Raw genomic sequence first — 22,039 nt, forward strand, 5'->3', positions numbered from 1 at the left:
CAACCGCCGAAGCATCTATTCTATGAGAACATTTACGAATAGTACTCTGCAGTATCCATTCTAACCACCTACAACCACGAGAGACATGACTTCTGGGAAAGTTAACCAGAGACTCTGATGAACTCTACAGGACGATCGAGCATTTCAACAGATACGACAACAACAACATACGGGTGTAAATATATAAATGAGTGGCCGTTCATGTGCAAAGGATTAGCATTTCAATTAATATCATTATAGACTGTGTGTAGTGAATTCATTTAATCTTTCCCGCTCTTTCTCAGTCCCAACCTCTTTCTTTTGTCTACCAAGCCGAGATATCGGCTTAGACCACTATGGGCTTTTCTATCATTGTCAGTTACCAATACAGTGGGGCAAAAAAGTATTTAGTCAGCCACCAATTGTGCAAGTTCTCCCACTTAAAAAGATGAGAGGCCTGTAATTTTCATCATAGGTACACAACTATGACAGACAAAATTAGAAGAAAAAAATCCAGAAAATCACTTTGTAGGATTTCTAATTTATTTATTTGCAAATTATGGTGGAAAATAAGTATTTGGTCACCTACAAACAAGCAAGATTTCTGGCTCTCACAGACCTGTAACTTCTTCTTTAAGAGGCTCCTCTGTCCTCTACTCGTTACCTGTATTAATGACACCTGTTTGAACTTGTTATCAGTATAAAAGACACCTGTCCACAACCTCAATCAGTCACACTCCAAACTCCACTATGGCCAAGACCAAAGAGCTGTCAAAGGACACCAGAAACAAAATTGTAGACCTGCACCAGGCTGGGAAGACTGAATCTGCAATAGGTAAGCAGCTTGGTTTGAAGAAATCAACTGTGGGAGCAATTATTAGGAAATGGAAGACATACAAGACCACTGATAATCTCCCTCGATCTGGGGCTCCACGCAAGATCTCACTCTGTGGGGTCAAAATGATCACAAGAACGGTGAGCAAAAATCCCAGAACCACACGGGGGGACCTAGTGAATGATCTGCAGAGAGCTGGGACCAAAATAACAAAGCCTACCATCAGTAACACACTACGCCGCCAGGGACTCAAATCCTGTAGTGCCAGACGTGTCCCCCTGCTTAAGCCAGTACATGTCCAGGCCCGTCTGAAGTTTGCTAGAGAGCATTTGGATGATCCAGAAGAAGATTGGGAGAATGTCATATGGTCAGATGAAACCAAAATATAACTTTTTGGTAAAAACTCAACTCGTCGTGTTTGGAGGACAAAGAATGCTGAGTTTCATCCTAAGAACACCATACTTACTGTGAAGCATGGGGGTGGAAACATCATGATTTGGGGCTGTTTTTCTGCAAAGGGACCAGGATGACTGATCCGTGTAAAGGAAAGAATGAATGGGGCCATATATCGTGAGATTTTGAGTGAAAACCTCCTTCCATCAGCAAGGGCATTGAAGATTAAACGTGGCTGGGTCTTTCAGCATGACAATGATCCCAAACATTCCGCCCGGGCAATGAAGGAGTGGCTTCGTAAGAAGCATTTCAAGGTGGTGGTCCTGGTCCTGGGGCGGAAGGTTGCAAGATCAAACCCCTGAGCTGACAATGTACAAATGTGTCGTTCTGCCCCTGAACAGGCAGTTAACCCACTGTTCCTAGGCCGTCATTGAAAATAAGAATTTGTTCTTAACTGACTTACCTAGTTTAATAAAGGTAAAATAAAAAAATTAATAAGAGACTGTTTTGATAAGATATAAACATTTCTGAAGAGTCGATTTCTCGAAATACTCTATAAACATTTTCCCGTGGTGCCCCGACTTCCGAGTTAATTAAAGTTTACATGATTAGTTTAATCACGTAATAATAATAATTACACAAAGAGAATTGATTTGATAAAATAACAGTCTTCGTATTTAATGATAGTCCAGACACGACACCACTATCACACTCGGTAAACAAAACAGAAAACACACCTTTATAAAATAGTGATAATATGCACAGCATAATGAAGCCATTGTTGCCACTCTAGTGTTATCAGTCCTTTTGATATCACACACACACACACACACACACACACACACACACACACACACACACGCATACACACACACACACAAACACACACGCACGCACGCACGCACGCACACACACACACACACACACACACACACACACACACACACACACACACACACACACACACACACACACACACACACACACACACACACACACACACACACACACACACACACACACACACACACACACACACAGTAGGGCCTGGGGAAACAAACATACACACACTCTTCTGATCTCAGTTGTTCTACGGCTTTGTGCGCTCTCCAAAAAAAACATTTTATCAAGACGAGACACAACCTCGAAACTGAACAAAGAAACCAAAGCTTCTGCATTGTTACAATGTATTGTATAGTGATACGCCGAATAGACCCTAACAGTGAGAGCTATACAGTGTATATTACACAGGCAGATGTTGCCTGGCCTAGACTAGCTGCGTACAGATGTGGGATCTTAAATTGATCGCCCTGTTACAAGAGAACGTTCCTGCAATGGAGACATTTTTTAACTTGTAGTGTATTTGAGCTTTAAAAAGGCATCTGAAGTTTGTAATTTCCACTTTGAAATGTCATACTTGATTTTCCCTTGCGAAAAATGTATCAAACCCTACAAAAATATCCATTAACTATCCAATTCACATTTCCCGTTGCTGCAAGATTATGTTGCTGTTGTAGCAAAGTGGCTCAAGTTAAGATCCCACATCAGCACTGCCTGGGCTCTTTGTTAAGCGCTCTTCAGAGATCTGAGTCTTCTTAATCCAAATCAGCATCGATCTGACCTGCAGTCTGGGTGGACACAGCCCATGTCGAGGCTGGAGAGGTATGAAGTGTTCAAAGAGGTTGGCGGCAGGTCTTTTAAAAGGCCATTTGCCCGAGCATAGGAACTAAGCTCTCGATTTTGTCAATAGGTTTAGGTTGCAATCCAACCTAACTAATGAATATAGCTACTAATTAGCCTGTGGTAAATAGTACTTCCCTGGCTATTCGTCAAGCTATACGTCAAGCTATTCGAACGAGAATCACTGCTGTTGAGCTGACACTAAATAAATGAGAAGGGAAAAATAAATAAACATTTTCTCATCATTTCAAACTAGAAGCAGATCTAATCTTACACAGCTAAATTTGATCGGTTAATATAACACGAAGCTAGCACCAGTTAGCCATGAGCCAGGCACATCTCCCGGCTAGCAAACTAAATTCCAGAATACCTCTTTCGCCATCTGGCTTGGATTCTCTGTCGACACGGCGCCCCGCCGCATCACCACGACTGGTCTGCCGACGAATACTCCATCCACTGTGCCTTCATCCGGCCTCTGTCGGAGCAGACGTTACTAACTTTAAACGCCGTGTCGCTAGCGTAGTGGGGCTCCCCTGTTCCATCTACTGTTGCCCCCTGGACACTATGATCACTTGGCTACATAGCTGATGCCTACTGGACTCTCCATTAATCACGGAACTCCATTCTGTTTATTCATTTTTTATCTGTCGGCCCCAGCCGCAAACTCAGGCTCTGTGTGTAGTTAATCCGACCCTCTCTGCCTAGTCATCGCCATTTTACCTGCTGTTGTTGTGCTAGCTGATTAGCTGTTGTTGTCTCACCTGTTGTTTTAGTTAGCTCTCCCAATCAACACCTGTGATTACTTTATGCCTCGCTGTATGTCTCTCTCAAATGTCAATATGCCTTGTATACTGTTGTTCAGGTTAGTTATCATTGTTGTAGTTTACAATGGACCCCCTAGTTCCACTCTTCATACCTCTGATACCTCCTTTGTCCCACCTCCCACACATGCGGTGACCTCACCCATTACAACCAGCATGTCCAGAGATACAACCTCTCTGATCATCACCCAGTGCCTGGGCTTACCTCCGCTGTACCCGCACCCCATCATACCCCTGTCTGTGCATTATGCCCTGAATATATTCTATCACGCCCAGAAATCTGCTCCTTTTATTCTTTGTCCCCAACGCTCTAGGAGACCAGCTTTGATAGCCTTTAGCCACACCCTCATTCTACTCCTCCTCTGTTCCGCGGGTGATGTGGAGGTAAACCCAGGCCCTGCATGTCCCCAGGCACTCTCATTTGTTGACTGTGATCAAAAAAGCTTTGGTTTCATGCATGTCAACATCAGAAGCCTCCTCCCTAAGTTTGTTTTACTCACTGGTTTAGCACACTCTGCCAACCCTGATGTCCTTGCTGTGTCTGAATCCTGGCTTAGGAAGGCCAACAAAAATTCTGAGATTTCCATACCCAACTATAACATTTTCCGTCAAGATAGAACTGCCAAAGGGGGAGGAGTTGCAGTCTACTGCAGAGATAGCCTGCAAAGTAATGTTATACTTTCCAGTTCCATACCCAAACAGTTTGAACTTCTAATTTTAAAAATTCATCTCTCCAGAAATAAGTCTCTCACTGTTGCCACCTGCTACCGACCCCCCTCAACTCCCAGCTGTGCCCTGGACACCATTTGGGAATTGATCGCCCCCCATCTAGCTTCAGAGTTTGTTCTGTTAGGTGACCTAAACTGGGATATGCTTAACACCCCGGCAGTCCTACACTCTAAGCTAGATGCCCTCAATCTCACACAAATCATCAAGGAACCCACCAGGTACAACCCTAAATCTGTAAGCAAGGGCACCCTCATAGACGTTATCCTGACCAACTGGCCCTCCAAATACACCTCCGCTGTCTTCAATCAGGATCTCAGCGATCACTGCCTCATTGTCTGTATCCGCTACGGGTCCGCAGTCAAACGACCACCCCTAATCACTGTCAAACGCTCCCTAAAACACTTCTGCGAGCAGGCCTTTCTAATCGACCTGGCCCGGGTATCCTGGAAGGGTATTGACCTCATCCCGTCAGTTGAGGATGCCTGGTCATTCTTTAAAAGTAACTTCCTAACCATCTTAGATAAGCATGCTCTGTTCAAAAAATGCAGAACTAAGAACAGATATAGCCCCTGATTCACCCCAGACCTGATTTCCCTCGACCAGCACAAAAACATTCTGTGGCAGACTGCAATAGCATCGAATAGTCCCCGCGATATGCAACTGTTCAGGGAAGTCAGGAACCAATACACGCAGTCTGTCAGGAAAGCAAATGCCAGCTTTTTCAAGCAGAAAAGGCTAGGTAACACGGTCACCACCGATAAATCCATGATAATCGAAAACGTCAACAAGCATTTCTCAACGGCTGGCCATGCCTTCCTCCTGGCTACTCCAACCTCGGCCAACAGCTCCACCCCCCCACCCCCACCCCCCGCAGCTACTCGCCCAAGCCTCCCCAGCTTCTCCTTTACCCAAATCCAGATAGCAGATGTTCTGAAAGAGCTGCAAAACCTGGACCCGTACAAATCAGCTGGGCTTGACAATCTCTATTTCTGAAACTATCCGCCGCCATTGTCGCAACCCCTATTACCAGCCTGTTCAACCTCTCTTTCATATCGTCTGAGATCCCCAAGGACTGGAAAGCTGCCGCGGTCATCCCCCTCTTCATAGGGGGGAGACACCTTGGACCCAAACTGTTACAGACCTATATCCATCCTGCCCTGCCTATCTAAGGTCTTCGAAAGCCAAGTAAACAAACAGATCACTGACCATCTCGAATCCCACCGTACCTTCTCCGCTGTGCAATCCTGTTTCCGAGCCGGTCACGGGTGCACCTCAGCCACGCTAAAGGTACTAAACGATATCATAACCGCCATCGATAAAAGATTGTACTGTGCAGCCATCTTCATCGACCTGGCCAAGGCTTTCGACTCTGTCAATCACCATATATTCTTATCGGCAGACTCAGTAGCCTCGGTTTTTCTAATGACTGCCTTGCCTGGTTCTCCAACTACTTTGCAGACAGAGTTCAGTGTGTCAAATAAGAGGGCATGTTGTCCGGTCCTCTGGCAGTCTCTATGGGGGTGCCACAGAGTTCAATTCTCGGGCCGACTCTTTTCTCTGTATATATCAATGATGTTGCTCTTGCTGCGGGCGATTCCCTGATCCACCTCTACGCAGACTGTTCTGTATACTTCTGTATACTTCTGGCCCTTCCTTGGACACTGTGCTATCTAACCTCCAAACGAGCTTCAATGCCATACAACACTCCTTCCTTGGCCTCCAACTGCTCTTAAATGCTAGTAAAACCAAATGCAATCTTTTCAAACATTCGCTGCCTGCACCCGCACGCCCGACTAGCATCACCACCCTGGATGGTTCCGACCTAGAATATGTGGACATCTATAAGTATCTAGGTGTCTGGCTAGACTGTAAACTCTCCTTCCAGACTCATATCAAACATCTCCAATCCAAAATCAAATCTAGAATCGGCTTTCTATTTAGCAACAAAGCCTCCTTCACTCACGCCGCCAAACTTACCCTAGTAAAACTGACTATCCTACCGATCCTCGACTTCGGCGATGTCATCTACAAAATAGCTTCCAATACTCTACTCAGCAAACTGGATGCAGTTAATCACAGTGCCATCCGCTTTGTTACTAAAGCACCTTATTACCACCCACCAATGCGACCTGTGTGCTCTAGTCGGCTGGCCCTCGCTACATATTCGTCGCCAGACCCACTGGCTCCAGGTCATCTACAAGTCCATGCTAGGTAAAGTTTAGCAAAAATCCTTGAAGTTGGAGACTTTTATCTCCCTCACTAACTTTAAACTTTTGCTATCTGAGCAGCTAACCGATCGCTGCAACTGTACATAGTCCATCGGTAAATAGCCCACCCAATTTACCTACCTCATCCCCATACTGTTTTTATTTTATTTACTTTTCTGCTCTCTTGCACACCAGTATCTCTACCTGCACATGTTCATCTGATCATTTATCACTCCAGTGTTAATCTGCTAAATTGTAATTATTCACTCCTATGGCCTATTTATTGCCTACCTCCTCATGCCTTTTGCACACAATGTATATAGACTCTTTTTTTCTACTGTGTTATTGACTTGTTTATTGTTTACTCCATGTGTAACTCTGTGTTACTGTCTGTTCACACTGCTATGCTTTATCTTGGCCAGGTCGCAGTTGTAAAGTGACTGTTCCACTGGATGTCATAAGGTGAATGTACCAATTTGTAAGTCGCTCTGGATAAGAGCGTCTGCTAAATGACCTAAATGTAAATGTAAATGTAACTGAGAACTTGTTCTCAACCATTCTACCTGGTTAAATAAAGGTGAAATAAAAATACAAAAAATATTTAAAAATTGTGGGTGTTCAATTTCACACTTTTGAAGTGTTTACATGAGAACCACCAGAAAGTGTTGAATTTACACTTTTCAAAATGTTGAACTTTTAACACCGATACTTTCCAACACCAGTGACATTCACATGTTATACTAACTCGGTGTTTATACCTTGTATATAATCTTGTATATAACACTTTAGAATTCGATGTTTACACTAGGTCAGTGTTAAATGTACACTGTTATGGTGTTCACTGATACTTGTATTGAACGCTTTGGAATTCAATTTTCACACTAGGTCAATGTTACATTTACACTGGTATGGTGTTCACTGATAACTTCACAGCAAATTCTAGAGTGTTATTTCAACACTGAGAGTGTTACATTTAACACTCATTCAGTGCTTATACAAATCCATAATTTTCAGTGTTAAATTAACACACTGTTAAGTTAAAAGCCTTGTTTACATATTTTCCAATGTGCCTTGCCTTCGAGTGAATTGTAGAGTTATCACCCATGACTGTATTTGTTAGTGACATGGACATGTTTGTTGCATTCATCCATTTTCAGTGTGGTGGCCCTCACCAAGTGAGATCCTAAGTTAATATGTTATTAAATTATTTATCACAATGCAACACATAATTCATAGGGCCTTATTTTGAGGGCCTAGCTTTACTCTAATACAGTGATCTAAAACTCATAGTTTACAGGAAAAATCAGGCCTGCAAGTCACATTATGCTGGTTTGCAAAGTGATGTGTAAATTCCTGTTGGAATCCAGCCAGAGTGGGAATATCCAACATTTTGAATTTTTATTCAACCACAACCTGCTTTCAGAATGTCTGCCGGGTTGGGAAAACTAAGATATGAGACTACCTTAAGCATCTAAACTGGAACAACCATTTCAGTAACGGATGTAATAAATCCATATAACAGATTGGATTAGCTAAGAAAATGGTATGTTAATTAGTAGCACAAGATTAATTAATCAATCAATGCAAAAACATAGACATAGAAAGAAACAATTCTAAAAATCAAACTGTAATAGAGCATGCTGGGAAATATGATAATGATGGGCGTGGTTTTAGTTTAACACTGGTTATTTAAACTTCTTGGTGACAGGGGGCAGTATTTTCACATCCGGATGAAATGCATGCCCAAATGCAACTGCCTGCTACTCATCCTCAGAAGATACGATATGCATATTATTCGTAGATTTGGATAGAAACCACTCTGAAGTTTCTAAACCTGTTTGAATCATGTCTGTGAGTATAACAGAACTTATTTAGCAGGCAAAACCCCAAGGACAAACCATTCAGATTTTATTTTTGAGGTCACTCTCTTTTCAATGAATTTTCATTGGGAATCCAGATTTCTAAGGGACCTTCTTGCCGTTCCTATCACTTCCACTAGATGTCAAAAGTCTTTAGAAATTGGTTGAGGTTATTCCTTTGTGTAATGAAGAAGTACGGCCATCTTGAACTTAACTTGAAGTGTACTGTTAGCTAGAGGCGCTTGACCAGAAAGCATGCAACAGTTTATTTCCCTCCTGTATTGAACACAGATCACCCAGTCTTAAATTTTATAGATTATATATTTATAGATTTACGTAAAAAAAAATACCTAAAGTTGTATTTAAAAAAGTAGTTTGAAATGTTTTGGCAAAGTTTTGTAGATATTTTGTAGTCATGTTGCGCAAGTTGGAACCGGTGTTTTTCTGGATCAAACTCGCCAAATAAATTGAATTTTGGATATATATCGTCGGAATTAATCGAACAAAAGGACCATTTGTGATGTTTATGGGACATATTGGAGTGCCAGCAAAAGAAGCTTGTCTAAGGTAAGGCATGAATTATATTTTTATTTATGCGTTTTTGTCGCAGGGTTGAAATATGCTTTGCTCTCTTTGTTTACTATGGTGCTATCCTCAGATAATAGCATCGTTTGCTTTTTGAAATCTGACATGTTGGCTGGATTCACAACAAGTGTAGCTTTAATTTGCTATCTTGCATGTGTGATTTCATGAAAGTTAGATTTTTATAGTAATTTATTTGAATTAGGCGCTCTGCATTTTCTCTGGCTTTTGGCCAGGTGGGACGCTAGCGTACCACATATCCCAGAGAGGTTAACACAAACACTGGGGTTCTTTTACATCAATGAGTGTTGATTTAACACTTGAATCAACTCAAGAAAGTTAAACTGAAAAATCAACACCAGGTAACACTGGCCAATTTGACACCCTGATTGAACAACAGTATTTTTTAACGACAGCTTAAAAACGATAGTTACCGGAGTTGTAGCTCCAGTTCTATGAGTGGAGCGGAGTCCCATAGGGGAGCTCTGCTCCTAGTGGTTTACCTCACTGCCTAGGCAGTGAACAGCCAGAGAGAAAATTATGCACACACCTGCAGCCAATAGGAGTACAGGTGTCCCTATATAAGGGGATGCTTCCCCACAATCAGCCTCCCGAAAAATTATCTTCAGCGAGACTGGGGATCGGCAGGGCCTTAAGTCTTAATGGGGCTCCGCTCCACTCATAGAACTGGAGTTATAACTCCGGTAACTATTGCTCTATATCGTGGAGCTCCGCCCCATAGGGGAGCTCTGCTCCTAGTGGTTTAAGGTGGAGCGCAACGCTCCAAAATGTACACCATGCCGAGCCTAACACTTCCCACTTAATGAAAAAGTCGGGTACAGCAATGGCTGCGGCCAAATCCCGCAGTACTGTAACACACTATGAAAACAAACCGTGTCACAATGTACTGCGTCCTCAGTCTAATCCGCCCTACTCAGTCTAGAGGCATAGGCAATGACTAGTGGGCAGATAAAACAGAATATGAGCCATACTAATCTGTACAAGCAGATATATGCACTCAAACTCCGTCAGTATTAAAGATTTGTCTAATAGTACTGTAATGATGTGAATAGGTCCACCTCGCCTCTCCCGAACCGTTCCCATATTTGGAGAACAATGTTGGGGTGCAGCTGCCACTCATCGAGACATAAGGTATACTCCAATGTTCTGATAGCCTGGAATGTGTGCTGCTGTCAATGAACGAAGGTGCTCATGAGCCCACAGCCACAATTCCTCCACCACCCAGTGGAGTGCAGGAGCCCTGACTCATCCTTGCCGATTTATGTAGGCTACTGTGGTTCGGTTTTCCAACCATGTGGCGTCCCAAGGGAGGCCACACACCTCCAACCGCCCGAGCCTGACATGTCAGAAAAGCGTCTGTAAGCACCAGAATGTTGGAGGACACTACACGACGACGACGGTTCCTCACTGGGTCCAGTCATAGTTGGGCAAACCATCACTGTGTTATGTGCATGTGTAGAAGTCCCAGCGGAACCATGGAGTGGGCAGACCCAAGAGTGTTATGACGGAATGCGCCGTCACCGTGTGATTCGGATAAAACGTTCGTAGGGCTAGCAACAAGGCAGCCAATTGAGGATCTGAAATTCGAGCCTTCATAGTCACAGTTGTCTAGCTGTAATCCCAGGTAGACAATCTGATGACTTTGCCAGGGCTCACTCTTTTCCCAATTCACAGCAACCTCAGACGTGTGAGATGAATCACTGTCTGTGTTGTGTGTGCGATCGCCAGCTCTGCTGATGGGGTGAGAACCAGTAGGTTATCTAGGTAGGTTTGTAGCCTTATCCCTTGACAACGCAAAAGTTCCAATGCCGCCTCCACGCATTTGGAAAAGGTGCGAGGTGCCAAGTCTTTGTTGTGGATACATTCCAGAAAGGGCCGTTTGGCTACGCTCTCATTGAGAGTGCGTAAATCCAATATTGGCCAATATTGGCTTTTTTGGCACTAGGAAGTAGGGCGAATATAGCCTGCTGTTCCTTTGCTCTTGGGAAACTACTGTGACTGCTTCCTTCACCAAAAGTTTCGTAATCTTTTTCACAAGAGCGGCTACTTTCTCTGGCATTTTCATCACAGTCTCCAGCATGCCCGAAAAACGGGAGGAGTTCGGTGGAATTGGATGGCATAACCCTTCTCCAGCATCCGGCTTAGCCAGGGGGAGAGGGTGCAACTTCGTTGCCACACTGAGTAATGCTCTGAGAGCGGGAGAGCCCAAAGCTGTGGTACAGACAGTAGAAAGGACCTGTATTCCTCTACGGCCCAAGTCGCCGCTGTCCCTCGACACTGATGTGGTGGGACAGCCCAGGGTGGGCCCCCTCGAAAGGGGGAGGAAATTTTGGCGCTTTCTGTGAGAACCGGGGGTGCCGACACTTTGGTTATATGTGTAACCTTGTGGTTCCAGCCCTCCGTGAACGCAGCATGGGTCTGAGCTGCACTAACTGCGACGCCTGCCTGAGTTAGAGTGCTGTCCCCCAACAGCGATTGCGTCATCGGCCCAACATGGGGCTGTGTACGCAAGCTGCTCTTTAAGCCCTTAACCACATTACTCCTGGGGGTACAGGGTTTTTATGAGGTATAGCATAGCGGCTCATCAAGAGTGTCCGCTTTGCTGCCCTCATGCCATTTCCACAACATCCTCGTGTGTGGTCAGCTATGCACTCATGATGGGTGGTGGTGAGAGGAAGAGAGAGAGAGATAGAGAGAGAAGGAACCTGAATGGTCTGAACCTGAAGTTTGTTATGGAAAAGAGGTTCTCTTGTGACAAAGGTAGATGGAACACATTCTTTATTAACAACTGACACATTGGCTCCTCCACCCCCTTTGCAGGGGTGGGGGAAGAGCAGTGGGCGCTGTCACACGAAGTGCTGCGCTCTCTCCCGTCCTCTCCCCCTCGTCCCGTCATGGCCGTCGTCTCTTCTGGCTGCACCTAGGCCATCAGGGCGAGGAAATGAAAATCTCTCTCACCGGTGGAGCCTCTGCCATCTCTGATGCTGCCGGAGGGGCGCAGCCCGCTCCTGGTGCACCGGGTGCTGCTGCTCGATGGGCTCTCCGTCTGGCTGTAGACCCAGGTCTACTAGAGCAGGTGGAGTAAGAAGGCTCTTTTGAACCTGCTCTAGACCCTCCTGTCAATGGCAGGTGTCTAGCGAGCTGCATCTTCTCCTCCTCTAGCTTGCCAAAGCGTGACCCACCATCATATTCTCCTCTGGGTTGGGGGGAATGGGGGGCAGTGTATTTAGACGGCTCACATTGAGCCCTGTAAAGTCAGAGCGCAAACAGGCCATTGCGTAGGAGAGGGCTGCTAAGAACTCTCTTCCTCACTCAAGGATGTGAAATTCCCCTCACTCTCCCTAGGGAGGGGGCCATGTCAGCCTCGGTCAGTATACTGGATTTTTCCCGGAGAAAAACCCAGACACTTCCCAACATCTTCGCCATCTCCGGAGGCGCCGTCGTCATATGACGCCTCAGAACCTGAGGTTAGCACAGACATGGCGTCTTCCAGAGGGAGATCTACCCTGCAAAACCCCCACAGCTGTTTCCTCTCCTTTAAAGAAAGGAGGGTGCAGCTTGGGCATTCCAGGGGATCTGTGAGGTCGCCCCTAGCGTGCTGCGAATCCAAACACACGACACATAAGTTGTGTGGGTCCATAGACGCCATAGTGGAGCAGCGACACTGTGCTCTTAATTAAAATATATTTGGGGGGTAGAAAAGGTTTCCTCAAGAAGGATGACGTCGAGACCATGATATCGACGGCGTGTTCGTCCTGAGTCTTCTCTCTTCTCTTCTAGGATTCATCAGTCCAGTCCTGTCACTGAAGATAATGGGAGGCTGATTGTGGGGAAGCATCCCCTTATATAAGTACACCTGTACTCCTATTGGCTGCAGGTGTGTATCATTTTCTCTCAGGCTGTTCGCTGCCTAGGCAGCAGGGTAAACCACTAGGAGCAGAGCTCCCCTATGGGGCAGAGCTCCACAATATAGAAACAACACCAACTGGCATTCAGTCAGTTCAAAGTATGACAAAGTAATACCACATCAACACCAAAACTGCTTACACCAACTGCTTACGCCCATGTGAAGAGACATTGGTTAAACTATAAAACGCGCCCTCCTCTCCCTTCCTATATAAAGCCTTGACGACAATATAACTTGCTGTTCCGGGTACATTAGGATGACGATCCGATGTCAGAAGGGTTCAGATAATAACTACAGAACAAAGCCAACCTCAGCGTGAGCTTTGGTTGCGAATGGTATGAATTTTGAACTCTTATTCACTACAGAAGTGATACCTCCTAGCCGTTCAGTTAGCAACAGCAGCTGCAAACGTGGGCTCGGAAAGAACAGACAGAATATTCCATCAACCACACAACGATGTTACTATAACGTATCCAATTTACCACCAGAGACATTCTTCCGAGGACAGGAAGATCTCTGTTGGCCAACACAACCAGCATCTACAACCAACCTACCGAAGCGCAGCTCAGAGTAAATATTTATTGTATTTTCCTTTTCCAAATGAGCGGTAATTTAGAATGCACAAGATTTTGTATTTACAATAGAGTAGCTGCCTACCTTTGTTCTTCAGTCGTCCCGCTCTTTCACTCAAACCCAGTCCCCTTTTCTTTGTGTAACCAGCTGTCATATCTGCTCCGTACTCTAGGGACGTTTTCCTTTATGACATAATTTGTATTCAATGTATGGTTCATTCTGTGTATATGTAATTCTGTGTGATTAGTTAGGTATTTAGTAAATAAATAATTCAACCCAATTTTGTATTGCTGATTCAACTTGTTAGCCAGAGTTCGTGAAGATAACCAAGAATTTACAACTTTCAGATGAGACTGAAATAGGGTGACGATTGATATTGACTGCCATTGATGTAAAATATTACTAGGTCTTTAAGAGTTTATTCGGAAGATATTATTTTGTGGTGCCCGACTTTCTAGTTAATTACATTTACATGATTAGCTCAATGAGGTAATATTAATTACACAGACAGGATTTTATAGAATAGCATGTCATATCACTTAACCCGGCATAGCCAAAGACACGACAGTAGTGTGTGTCCTTCAGATATCCTAACCTCACACAATGTGATAAACACGTAACTAGAGACAAACACACATGAACGGACAAACGTGCACACACTCTATACAGTGAGTGGAAGGCCTATGCACCAGGGTGGTGGGCAGCGGCTAGGGCTGCTTAGTTCACTTGGCTGGTGTCGTGTGTACATCACATTAAACCCTGAGCATCTCATCACCAGTAACCATGCTTAGTTTACTTGGCTGGTGTCGTGTGTACATCACATTAAACCCTGAGCATCTCATCACCAGTAACCATGCTTAGTTTACTTGGCTGGTGTCGTGTGTACATCACATTAAACCCTGAGCATCTCATCACCAGTAACCATGCTTAGTTTACTTGGCTGGTGTCGTGTGTACATCACATTAAACCCTGAGCATCTCATCACCAGTAACCATGCTTAGTTTACTTGGCTGGTGTCGTGTGTACATCACATTAAACCCTGAGCATCTCATCACCAGTAACCATGCTTAGTTTACTTGGCTGGTGTCGTGTGTACATCACATTAAACCCTGAGCATCTCATCACCAGTAACCATGCTTAGTTTACTTGGCTGGTGTCGTGTGTACATCACATTAAACCCTGAGCATCTCATCACCAGTAACCATGCTTAGTTTACTTGGCTGGTGTCGTGTGTACATCACATTAAACCCTGAGCATCTCATCACCAGTAACCATGCTTAGTTTACTTGGCTGGTGTCGTGTGTACATCACATTAAACCCTGAGCATCTCATCACCAGTAACCATGCTTAGTTTACTTGGCTGGTGTCGTGTGTACATCACATTAAACCCTGAGCATCTCATCACCAGTAACCATGCTTAGTTTACTTGGCTGGTGTCGTGTGTACATCACATTAAACCCTGAGCATCTCATCACCAGTAACCATGCTTAGTTTACTTGGCTGGTGTCGTGTGTACATCACATTAAACCCTGAGCATCTCATCACCAGTAACCATGCTTAGTTTACTTGGCTGGTGTCGTGTGTACATCACATTAAACCCTGAGCATCTCATCACCAGTAACCATGCTTAGTTTATGGGGCTACTTCTCTGTTTGAATGGAAGCAGGGCCTTGATACGACACACGTCCTCCTGAACCAATGACCTGTGTTAAGGGTCTGTAATTGTCTTTTTCCTGCCTCCTCTAAATCTCCCCAGTGCCCTCCTCATATCGCTCTACGCCAGCATAACACTTCACTCCACCACCGCACCGCAGCCCGTAACCTAGCAACGGCCCGCTGGAGGCCTGAAGAGCAGCAGCTTCCATTTGGTTTGGTGTGAGTGATGTGCCTTGGCAACAAAGTGAGCTCCTCTTTACTTCAGATGATAGGCATCTTTATCTGTGTGTTGCTCGTAAGTATCTGTACACTGAGCTGTCTCTTACCTATAGAGAACACTGAGGTTGAACATGTAGCCTATCTAGATCACAAAAGAAGGTCCAAGCAGAGAAATGTGACCAAGGGACTTCATTCATAACTAATGCCTTCTTATGATTCACCTTGAACTTGTATGTCAGCCGTTGATTAAACAAATCAATCTACCGTCTAGGTAATAGAAAGTGTGTGTGTTGTTTGTGAAGTGTTTGTTCTGTACTCACCCGCAGTCATCTGCATGTATCCAGCCAGTGTACAGATCCTCCTCTCACAGCCTCCGCTGGGCAAGAAGATGGTGATGATGGCCAACAGGGAGCTGACCGCCAGTACAGCACATCCTCCAGAACAGAGCACTACACTCGTCTGAAACACACAGAACATTTAATCAGATGCTTTTATCCAAAGACATTGTCAATAGTGACTGTGACACATACAAGTGTAGTAGGTATACAGTTGAAGTCGGGAAGTCTACATACACTTAGGTTGGAGTCATTAAAACTCGTTTTTCTACCACTCCACAAATTTCTTGATAACAAACTATAGTTTTAGAAAATCGGTTAGGACATCTACTTTGTGCATGACACAAGTAATTCTTACAACAATTCTTTACAGACAGATTATTTCACTTATAATTCACTGTATCACAATTCCAGTGGGTCAGAAGTTTACATACACTAATTGACTGTGCCTTTAAACAGCTTTGAAAATTATAGACAATTATGTCATGGCTTTAAAAGCTGATAGGCTAAATGACATAATTTCAGTCAATTGGAGGTGTACCTGTGGATGTATTTCAAGGCCTATTTCAAACTCAGTGCCTCCTTGCTTGACATCATGGGAAAATATAAAGAAATCCACCAAAAGAATTGTAGACCTCCACAAGCTTGGTTCATCCTTGGGAGCAATTTATAAACGCCTGAAGGTACCACGTTCATCTGTGCAAACAATAGTACGCAAGTAGAAACACCATGGGACCATGCAGCCGTCATACCGCTCAGGAAGGAGACGCGTTCTGTCTTCTAGAGATTAACGTACTTTAATGCGAAAAGTGCAAATCAATCCCAGAACAACAGCAAAGGACCTTGTGAAGATGCTGGAGGAAACAGGTACAAAAGTATCTATATCCACAGTAGAACGAGTCCTATATCGACATAACCTGAAAGGCCACTCAGCAAGGAAGAAGCCACTGCTCCAAAGATTGTACTTTTTGAAGAAATGTCCTCTGGTCTGATGAAACAAAAATAGAACTGTTTGGCCATAATGACCATCGTTATGTTTCGAAGAAAAAGGGGGAGGCTTGCAAGCCGAAGAACACCATCCCAACCGTGAAGCACGGGGGTGGCAGCATCATGTTGTGGGGGTGCTTTGCTGCAGGAGGGACTGGTGCACTTCACAAAATAGATGGCATCATGATGCAGGAAAATTATGTGGATATATTGAAGCAACATCTCAAGACATCATTCAGGAAGTTCAAAATTGGTCACAAATGGTTCTTCCAAATGGACAATGACCCCAAGCATACTTCCAAAATTGTGGCAAAATGGCTTAAGGACAATAATGTCAAGGTATTGGAATGGCCATCACAAAGCCCTGACCTTAATCCCATAGAAAATTGGTGGGCAGAACTGAAAATGTGTGTGTGAGCAAGGAGTCTCTTCATTCATTCTCTGGCTTTGATCAAGCTGCTGCATGTCCTCCTTCATACATCTATTCCTACCCCCGGAGAAAATGGGGACGGTTGCCTTCATTGTTTGATGAAGGTAAGAAAAAAAGGAGAGATATGAAAAAGCAGCAACCCCTGCTGTTCTGAGATGCTGCTGTTACTCTACACTCTATTTAGAGCAGAGATGCAATAACTACACCAGAATAACTTGGTTGAGATTAAATGAGTTATCTTTATCTATCATACATAAAGTTTCCGTCAATGCCTTCCCTCTCCAACACTGTCATTTATAAAGCTCTTACATTGCACTCAAAGCACTCACAGTCACAATAGTGAGTGTCCTTTACAAGTGTGTCTGGTGATTGTGGAAAGAAATTCATATGCAACCTTTTTAGAATTGTGTCATTACCTTCCAAGAAAAATAATTGTGCAGCTGAATAGCTCCATCATTACGAAGGAGTCAGAAAGAAAGGGAGGAGATATGTGCTGTTACACTGGGTTAAATCAACGTTTATTAATGGATCATAATCCAAGCAATAATCAATAGTGAACAATATTGATTTACGATGATGGTGATGATGACGATGATGGTAATGACAAAGGTGCTGGTGCTGCATTGCTGATATTATGAGAGGAAGGTATGCAGACTAGGCTAACGGATATAGAAAAGCCATTCAATATTAAGTTCTTTATTCTCTTTTCCTCTCTCACTAAAATGATATTGATGTATGCATGGGAATGTCTAGTTCTTTCCCTCGTTGCTGGGTCCTGCTTGGCTCACAGCCTCCTAGTGTAGAGCCTAGTTGCCTCCCTGCCGGGCGCTTTTACATTCACAGTGACACATAAAAAAAATATGCTGGGCCTTATAGAGCAGAGGAGAGGAGAGGGAAGGGGGGGGGGGATGCAAGGCTGGAGTGGGAAAGGCCATCTATTCACCACAGTATTATAGTCCCCAAAATACATACCCACTTAGCAGAAGCAGTCATTTACTGTATGGAGCTACAGGTTACAGCATATTTCTCCACTACCAGAAGAGTTGTTTGTGTGTTTCTGTGGCTCTTGTTTCATTCAGCAAATTAACTGGGAAGCAGTAATAGATTTATTCACATGGCATTTTGCACTTGCCATGTAAAGGAACTCCCGAGACTAATAAAGCCTATCACATTTGTTGCCCCGTTGGCGTCTATAAAACAAAACCTACATTTCAATCTACGCGGCCAACATCAATCAAGTCTTCACATGTGTGTTTCTCGGGAGCATGTGTCAGAAGTGTTCAGCTGTTGATGATACAAACACGTTATAATGACCTCATTATCATCACATCGTTTACTTACAGACAAGACAGAAAGAAGGACCTGAGAGGCCCTTTTCCACTGCTGCATTGTGGCATGCTGCACACTGCTTAGAGCACAGTTACTTAGTAGAAAATTGGGTTCTAATAGCGCTGACATTTTCAGTGATGCTTTCTAAATAGATTTTAATTATATGTGAATAACTACGCAGAGCACTGAAACAGCACAACAAGATGGAGATGGAGAAAGTCAATTTGAAGTCACACTGAAGAGGGAAATTGTAAAAACAAAAATGTCTATTCTGATTTTGGTGGAGAACATGAGGAGAATGAATAGACAGTGGAGAACATGAGGAGAATGAATAGACAGTGGAGAACATGATGAGAATGAATAGACAGTGGAGAACATGAGGAGAATGAATAGACAGTGGAGAACATGAGGAGAATGAATAGACAGTGGAGAACATGAGGAGAATGAAGAGACAGTGGAGAACATGCGGAGAATGAATAGACAGTGGAGAACATGAGGAGAATGGACAGTGGAGAACATGAGGAGAATGGACAGTGGAGAACATGAGGAGAATGAATGGACAGTGGAGAACATTAGGATAATGAATAGATAGTGGAGAACATGAGGAGAATGAAGAGACAGTGGAGAACATGTGGAGAATGAATAGACAGTGGAGAACATGAGGAGAATGAAGAGACAGTGGAGAACATGAGGAAAATGAATAGACAGTGGAGAACATGAGGAGAATGAAGAGACAGTGGAGAACATGCGGAGAATGAATAGACAGTGGAGAACATGAGGAGAATGGACAGTGGAGAACATGAGGAGAATGGACAGTGGAGAACATGAGGAGAATGAATGGACAGTGGAGAACATGAGGATAATGAATAGACAGTGGAGAACATGAGGAGAATGAATAGACAGTGGAGAACATGAGGAGAATGAATAGACAGTGGAGAACATGAGGAGGATGGACAGTGGAGAACATGAGGAGAATGAATAGACAGTGGAGAACACGAGGAGAATGAATAGACAGTGGAGAACATGCGGAGAATGAATAGACAGTGGAGAACATGAGGAGAATGAAGAGACAGTGGAGAACATGCGGAGAATGAATAGACAGTGGAGAACATGAGGAGAATGAAGAGACAGTGGAGAACATGAGGAGAATGAAGAGACAGTGGAGAACATGCGGAGAATGAATAGACAGTGGAGAACATGAGGAGAATGAAGAGACAGTGGAGAACATGAGGAAAATGAATAGACAGTGGAGAACATGAGGAGAATGAAGAGACAGTGGAGAACATGCGGAGAATGAATAGACAGTGGAGAACATGAGGAGAATGGACAGTGGAGAACATGAGGAGAATGGACAGTGGAGAACATGAGGAGAATGAATGGACAGTGGAGAACATGAGGATAATGAATAGACAGTGGAGAACATGAGGAGAATGAATAGACAGTGGAGAACATGAGGAGAATGAATAGACAGTGGAGAACATGAGGAGGATGGACAGTGGAGAACATGAGGAGAATGAATAGACAGTGGAGAACACGAGGAGAATGAATAGACAGTGGAGAACATGCGGAGAATGAATAGACAGTGGAGAACATGAGGAGAATGAAGAGACAGTGGAGAACATGAGGAAAATGAATAGACAGTGGAGAACATGAGGAGAATGAAGAGACAGTGGAGAACATGCGGAGAATGAATAGACAGTGGAGAACATGAGGAGAATGGACAGTGGAGAACATGCGGAGAATGAATAGACAGTGGAGAACATGAGGAGAATGGACAGTGGAGAACATGAGGAGAATGGACAGTGGAGAACATGAGGAGAATGAATGGACAGTGGAGAACATGAGGATAATGAATAGACAGTGGAGAACATGAGGAGAATGAATAGACAGTGGAGAACATGAGGAGGATGGACAGTGGAGAACATGAGGAGAATGAATAGACAGTGGAGAACACGAGGAGAATGAATAGACAGTGGAGAACATGCGGAGAATGAATAGACAGTGGAGAACATGAGGAGAATGAAGAGACAGTGGAGAACATGCGGAGAATGAATAGACAGTGGAGAACATGAGGAGAATGGACAGTGGAGAACATGAGGAGAATGGACAGTGGAGAACATGAGGAGAATGAATGGACAGTGGAGAACATGAGGAGAATGAAGAGACAGTGGAGAACATGAGGAGAATGAAGAGACAGTGGAGAACATGCGGAGAATGAATAGACAGTGGAGAACATGAGGAGAATGAAGAGACAGTGGAGAACATGAGGAAAATGAATAGACAGTGGAGAACATGAGGAGAATGAAGAGACAGTGGAGAACATGCGGAGAATGAATAGACAGTGGAGAACATGAGGAGAATGAATAGACAGTGGAGAACACGAGGAGAATGAATAGACAGTGGAGAACATGCGGAGAATGAATAGACAGTGGAGAACATGAGGAGAATGAATAGACAGTGGAGAACACGAGGAGAATGAATAGACAGTGGAGAACATGCGGAGAATGAATAGACAGTGGAGAACATGAGGAGAATGAAGAGACAGTGGAGAACATGCGGAGAATGAATAGACAGTGGAGAACATGAGGAGAATGGACAGTGGAGAACATGAGGAAAATGAATAGACAGTGGAGAACATGAGGAGAATGAATGGACAGTGGAGAACATGAGGAGAATGAAGAGACAGTGGAGAACATGAGGAGAATGAAGAGACAGTGGAGAACACGAGGAGAATGAATAGACAGTGGAGAACATGAGGAGAATGAATAGACAGTGGAGAACATGAGGAGGATGGACAGTGGAGAACATGAGGAGAATGAATAGACAGTGGAGAACACGAGGAGAATGAATAGACAGTGGAGAACATGCGGAGAATGAATAGACAGTGGAGAACATGAGGAGAATGAAGAGACAGTGGAGAACATGCGGAGAATGAATAGACAGTGGAGAACATGAGGAGAATGGACAGTGGAGAACATGAGGAGAATGGACAGTGGAGAACATGAGGAGAATGGACAGTGGAGAACATGAGGAGAATGAAGAGACAGTGGAGAACATGCGGAGAATGAATAGACAGTGGAGAACATGAGGAGAATGAAGAGACAGTGGAGAACATGAGGAAAATGAATAGACAGTGGAGAACATGAGGAGAATGAAGAGACAGTGGAGAACATGCGGAGAATGAATAGACAGTGGAGAACATGAGGAGAATGGACAGTGGAGAACATGAGGAGAATGGACAGTGGAGAACATGAGGAGAATGAATGGACAGTGGAGAACATGAGGATAATGAATAGACAGTGGAGAACATGAGGAGAATGAATAGACAGTGGAGAACATGAGGAGAATGAATAGACAGTGGAGAACATGAGGAGGATGGACAGTGGAGAACATGAGGAGAATGAATAGACAGTGGAGAACACGAGGAGAATGAATAGACAGTGGAGAACATGCGGAGAATGAATAGACAGTGGAGAACATGAGGAGAATGAAGAGAC

The 22,039-nt window shown here is 44.0% G+C and overlaps 1 protein-coding gene across 1 annotated transcript in view; it reads right to left on the reverse strand.

The window, feature by feature from the left end:
• Positions 1 to 22,039, reverse strand: part of LOC124010601 (transmembrane protein 211-like) — a 171,713-nt gene that overhangs the window by 116,562 nt on the left and 33,112 nt on the right. The window contains exon 2 of the mRNA XM_046323257.1: positions 15,782 to 15,920. Coding sequence (XP_046179213.1) covers positions 15,782 to 15,920 — 139 coding nt within the window. The remainder of the gene's footprint in view (positions 1 to 15,781; positions 15,921 to 22,039) is intronic.

This window comes from Oncorhynchus gorbuscha, linkage group LG02, assembly GCF_021184085.1.
Source record: "Oncorhynchus gorbuscha isolate QuinsamMale2020 ecotype Even-year linkage group LG02, OgorEven_v1.0, whole genome shotgun sequence".
In the NCBI taxonomy this organism is placed as follows: Eukaryota; Metazoa; Chordata; class Actinopteri; order Salmoniformes; family Salmonidae; genus Oncorhynchus; species Oncorhynchus gorbuscha.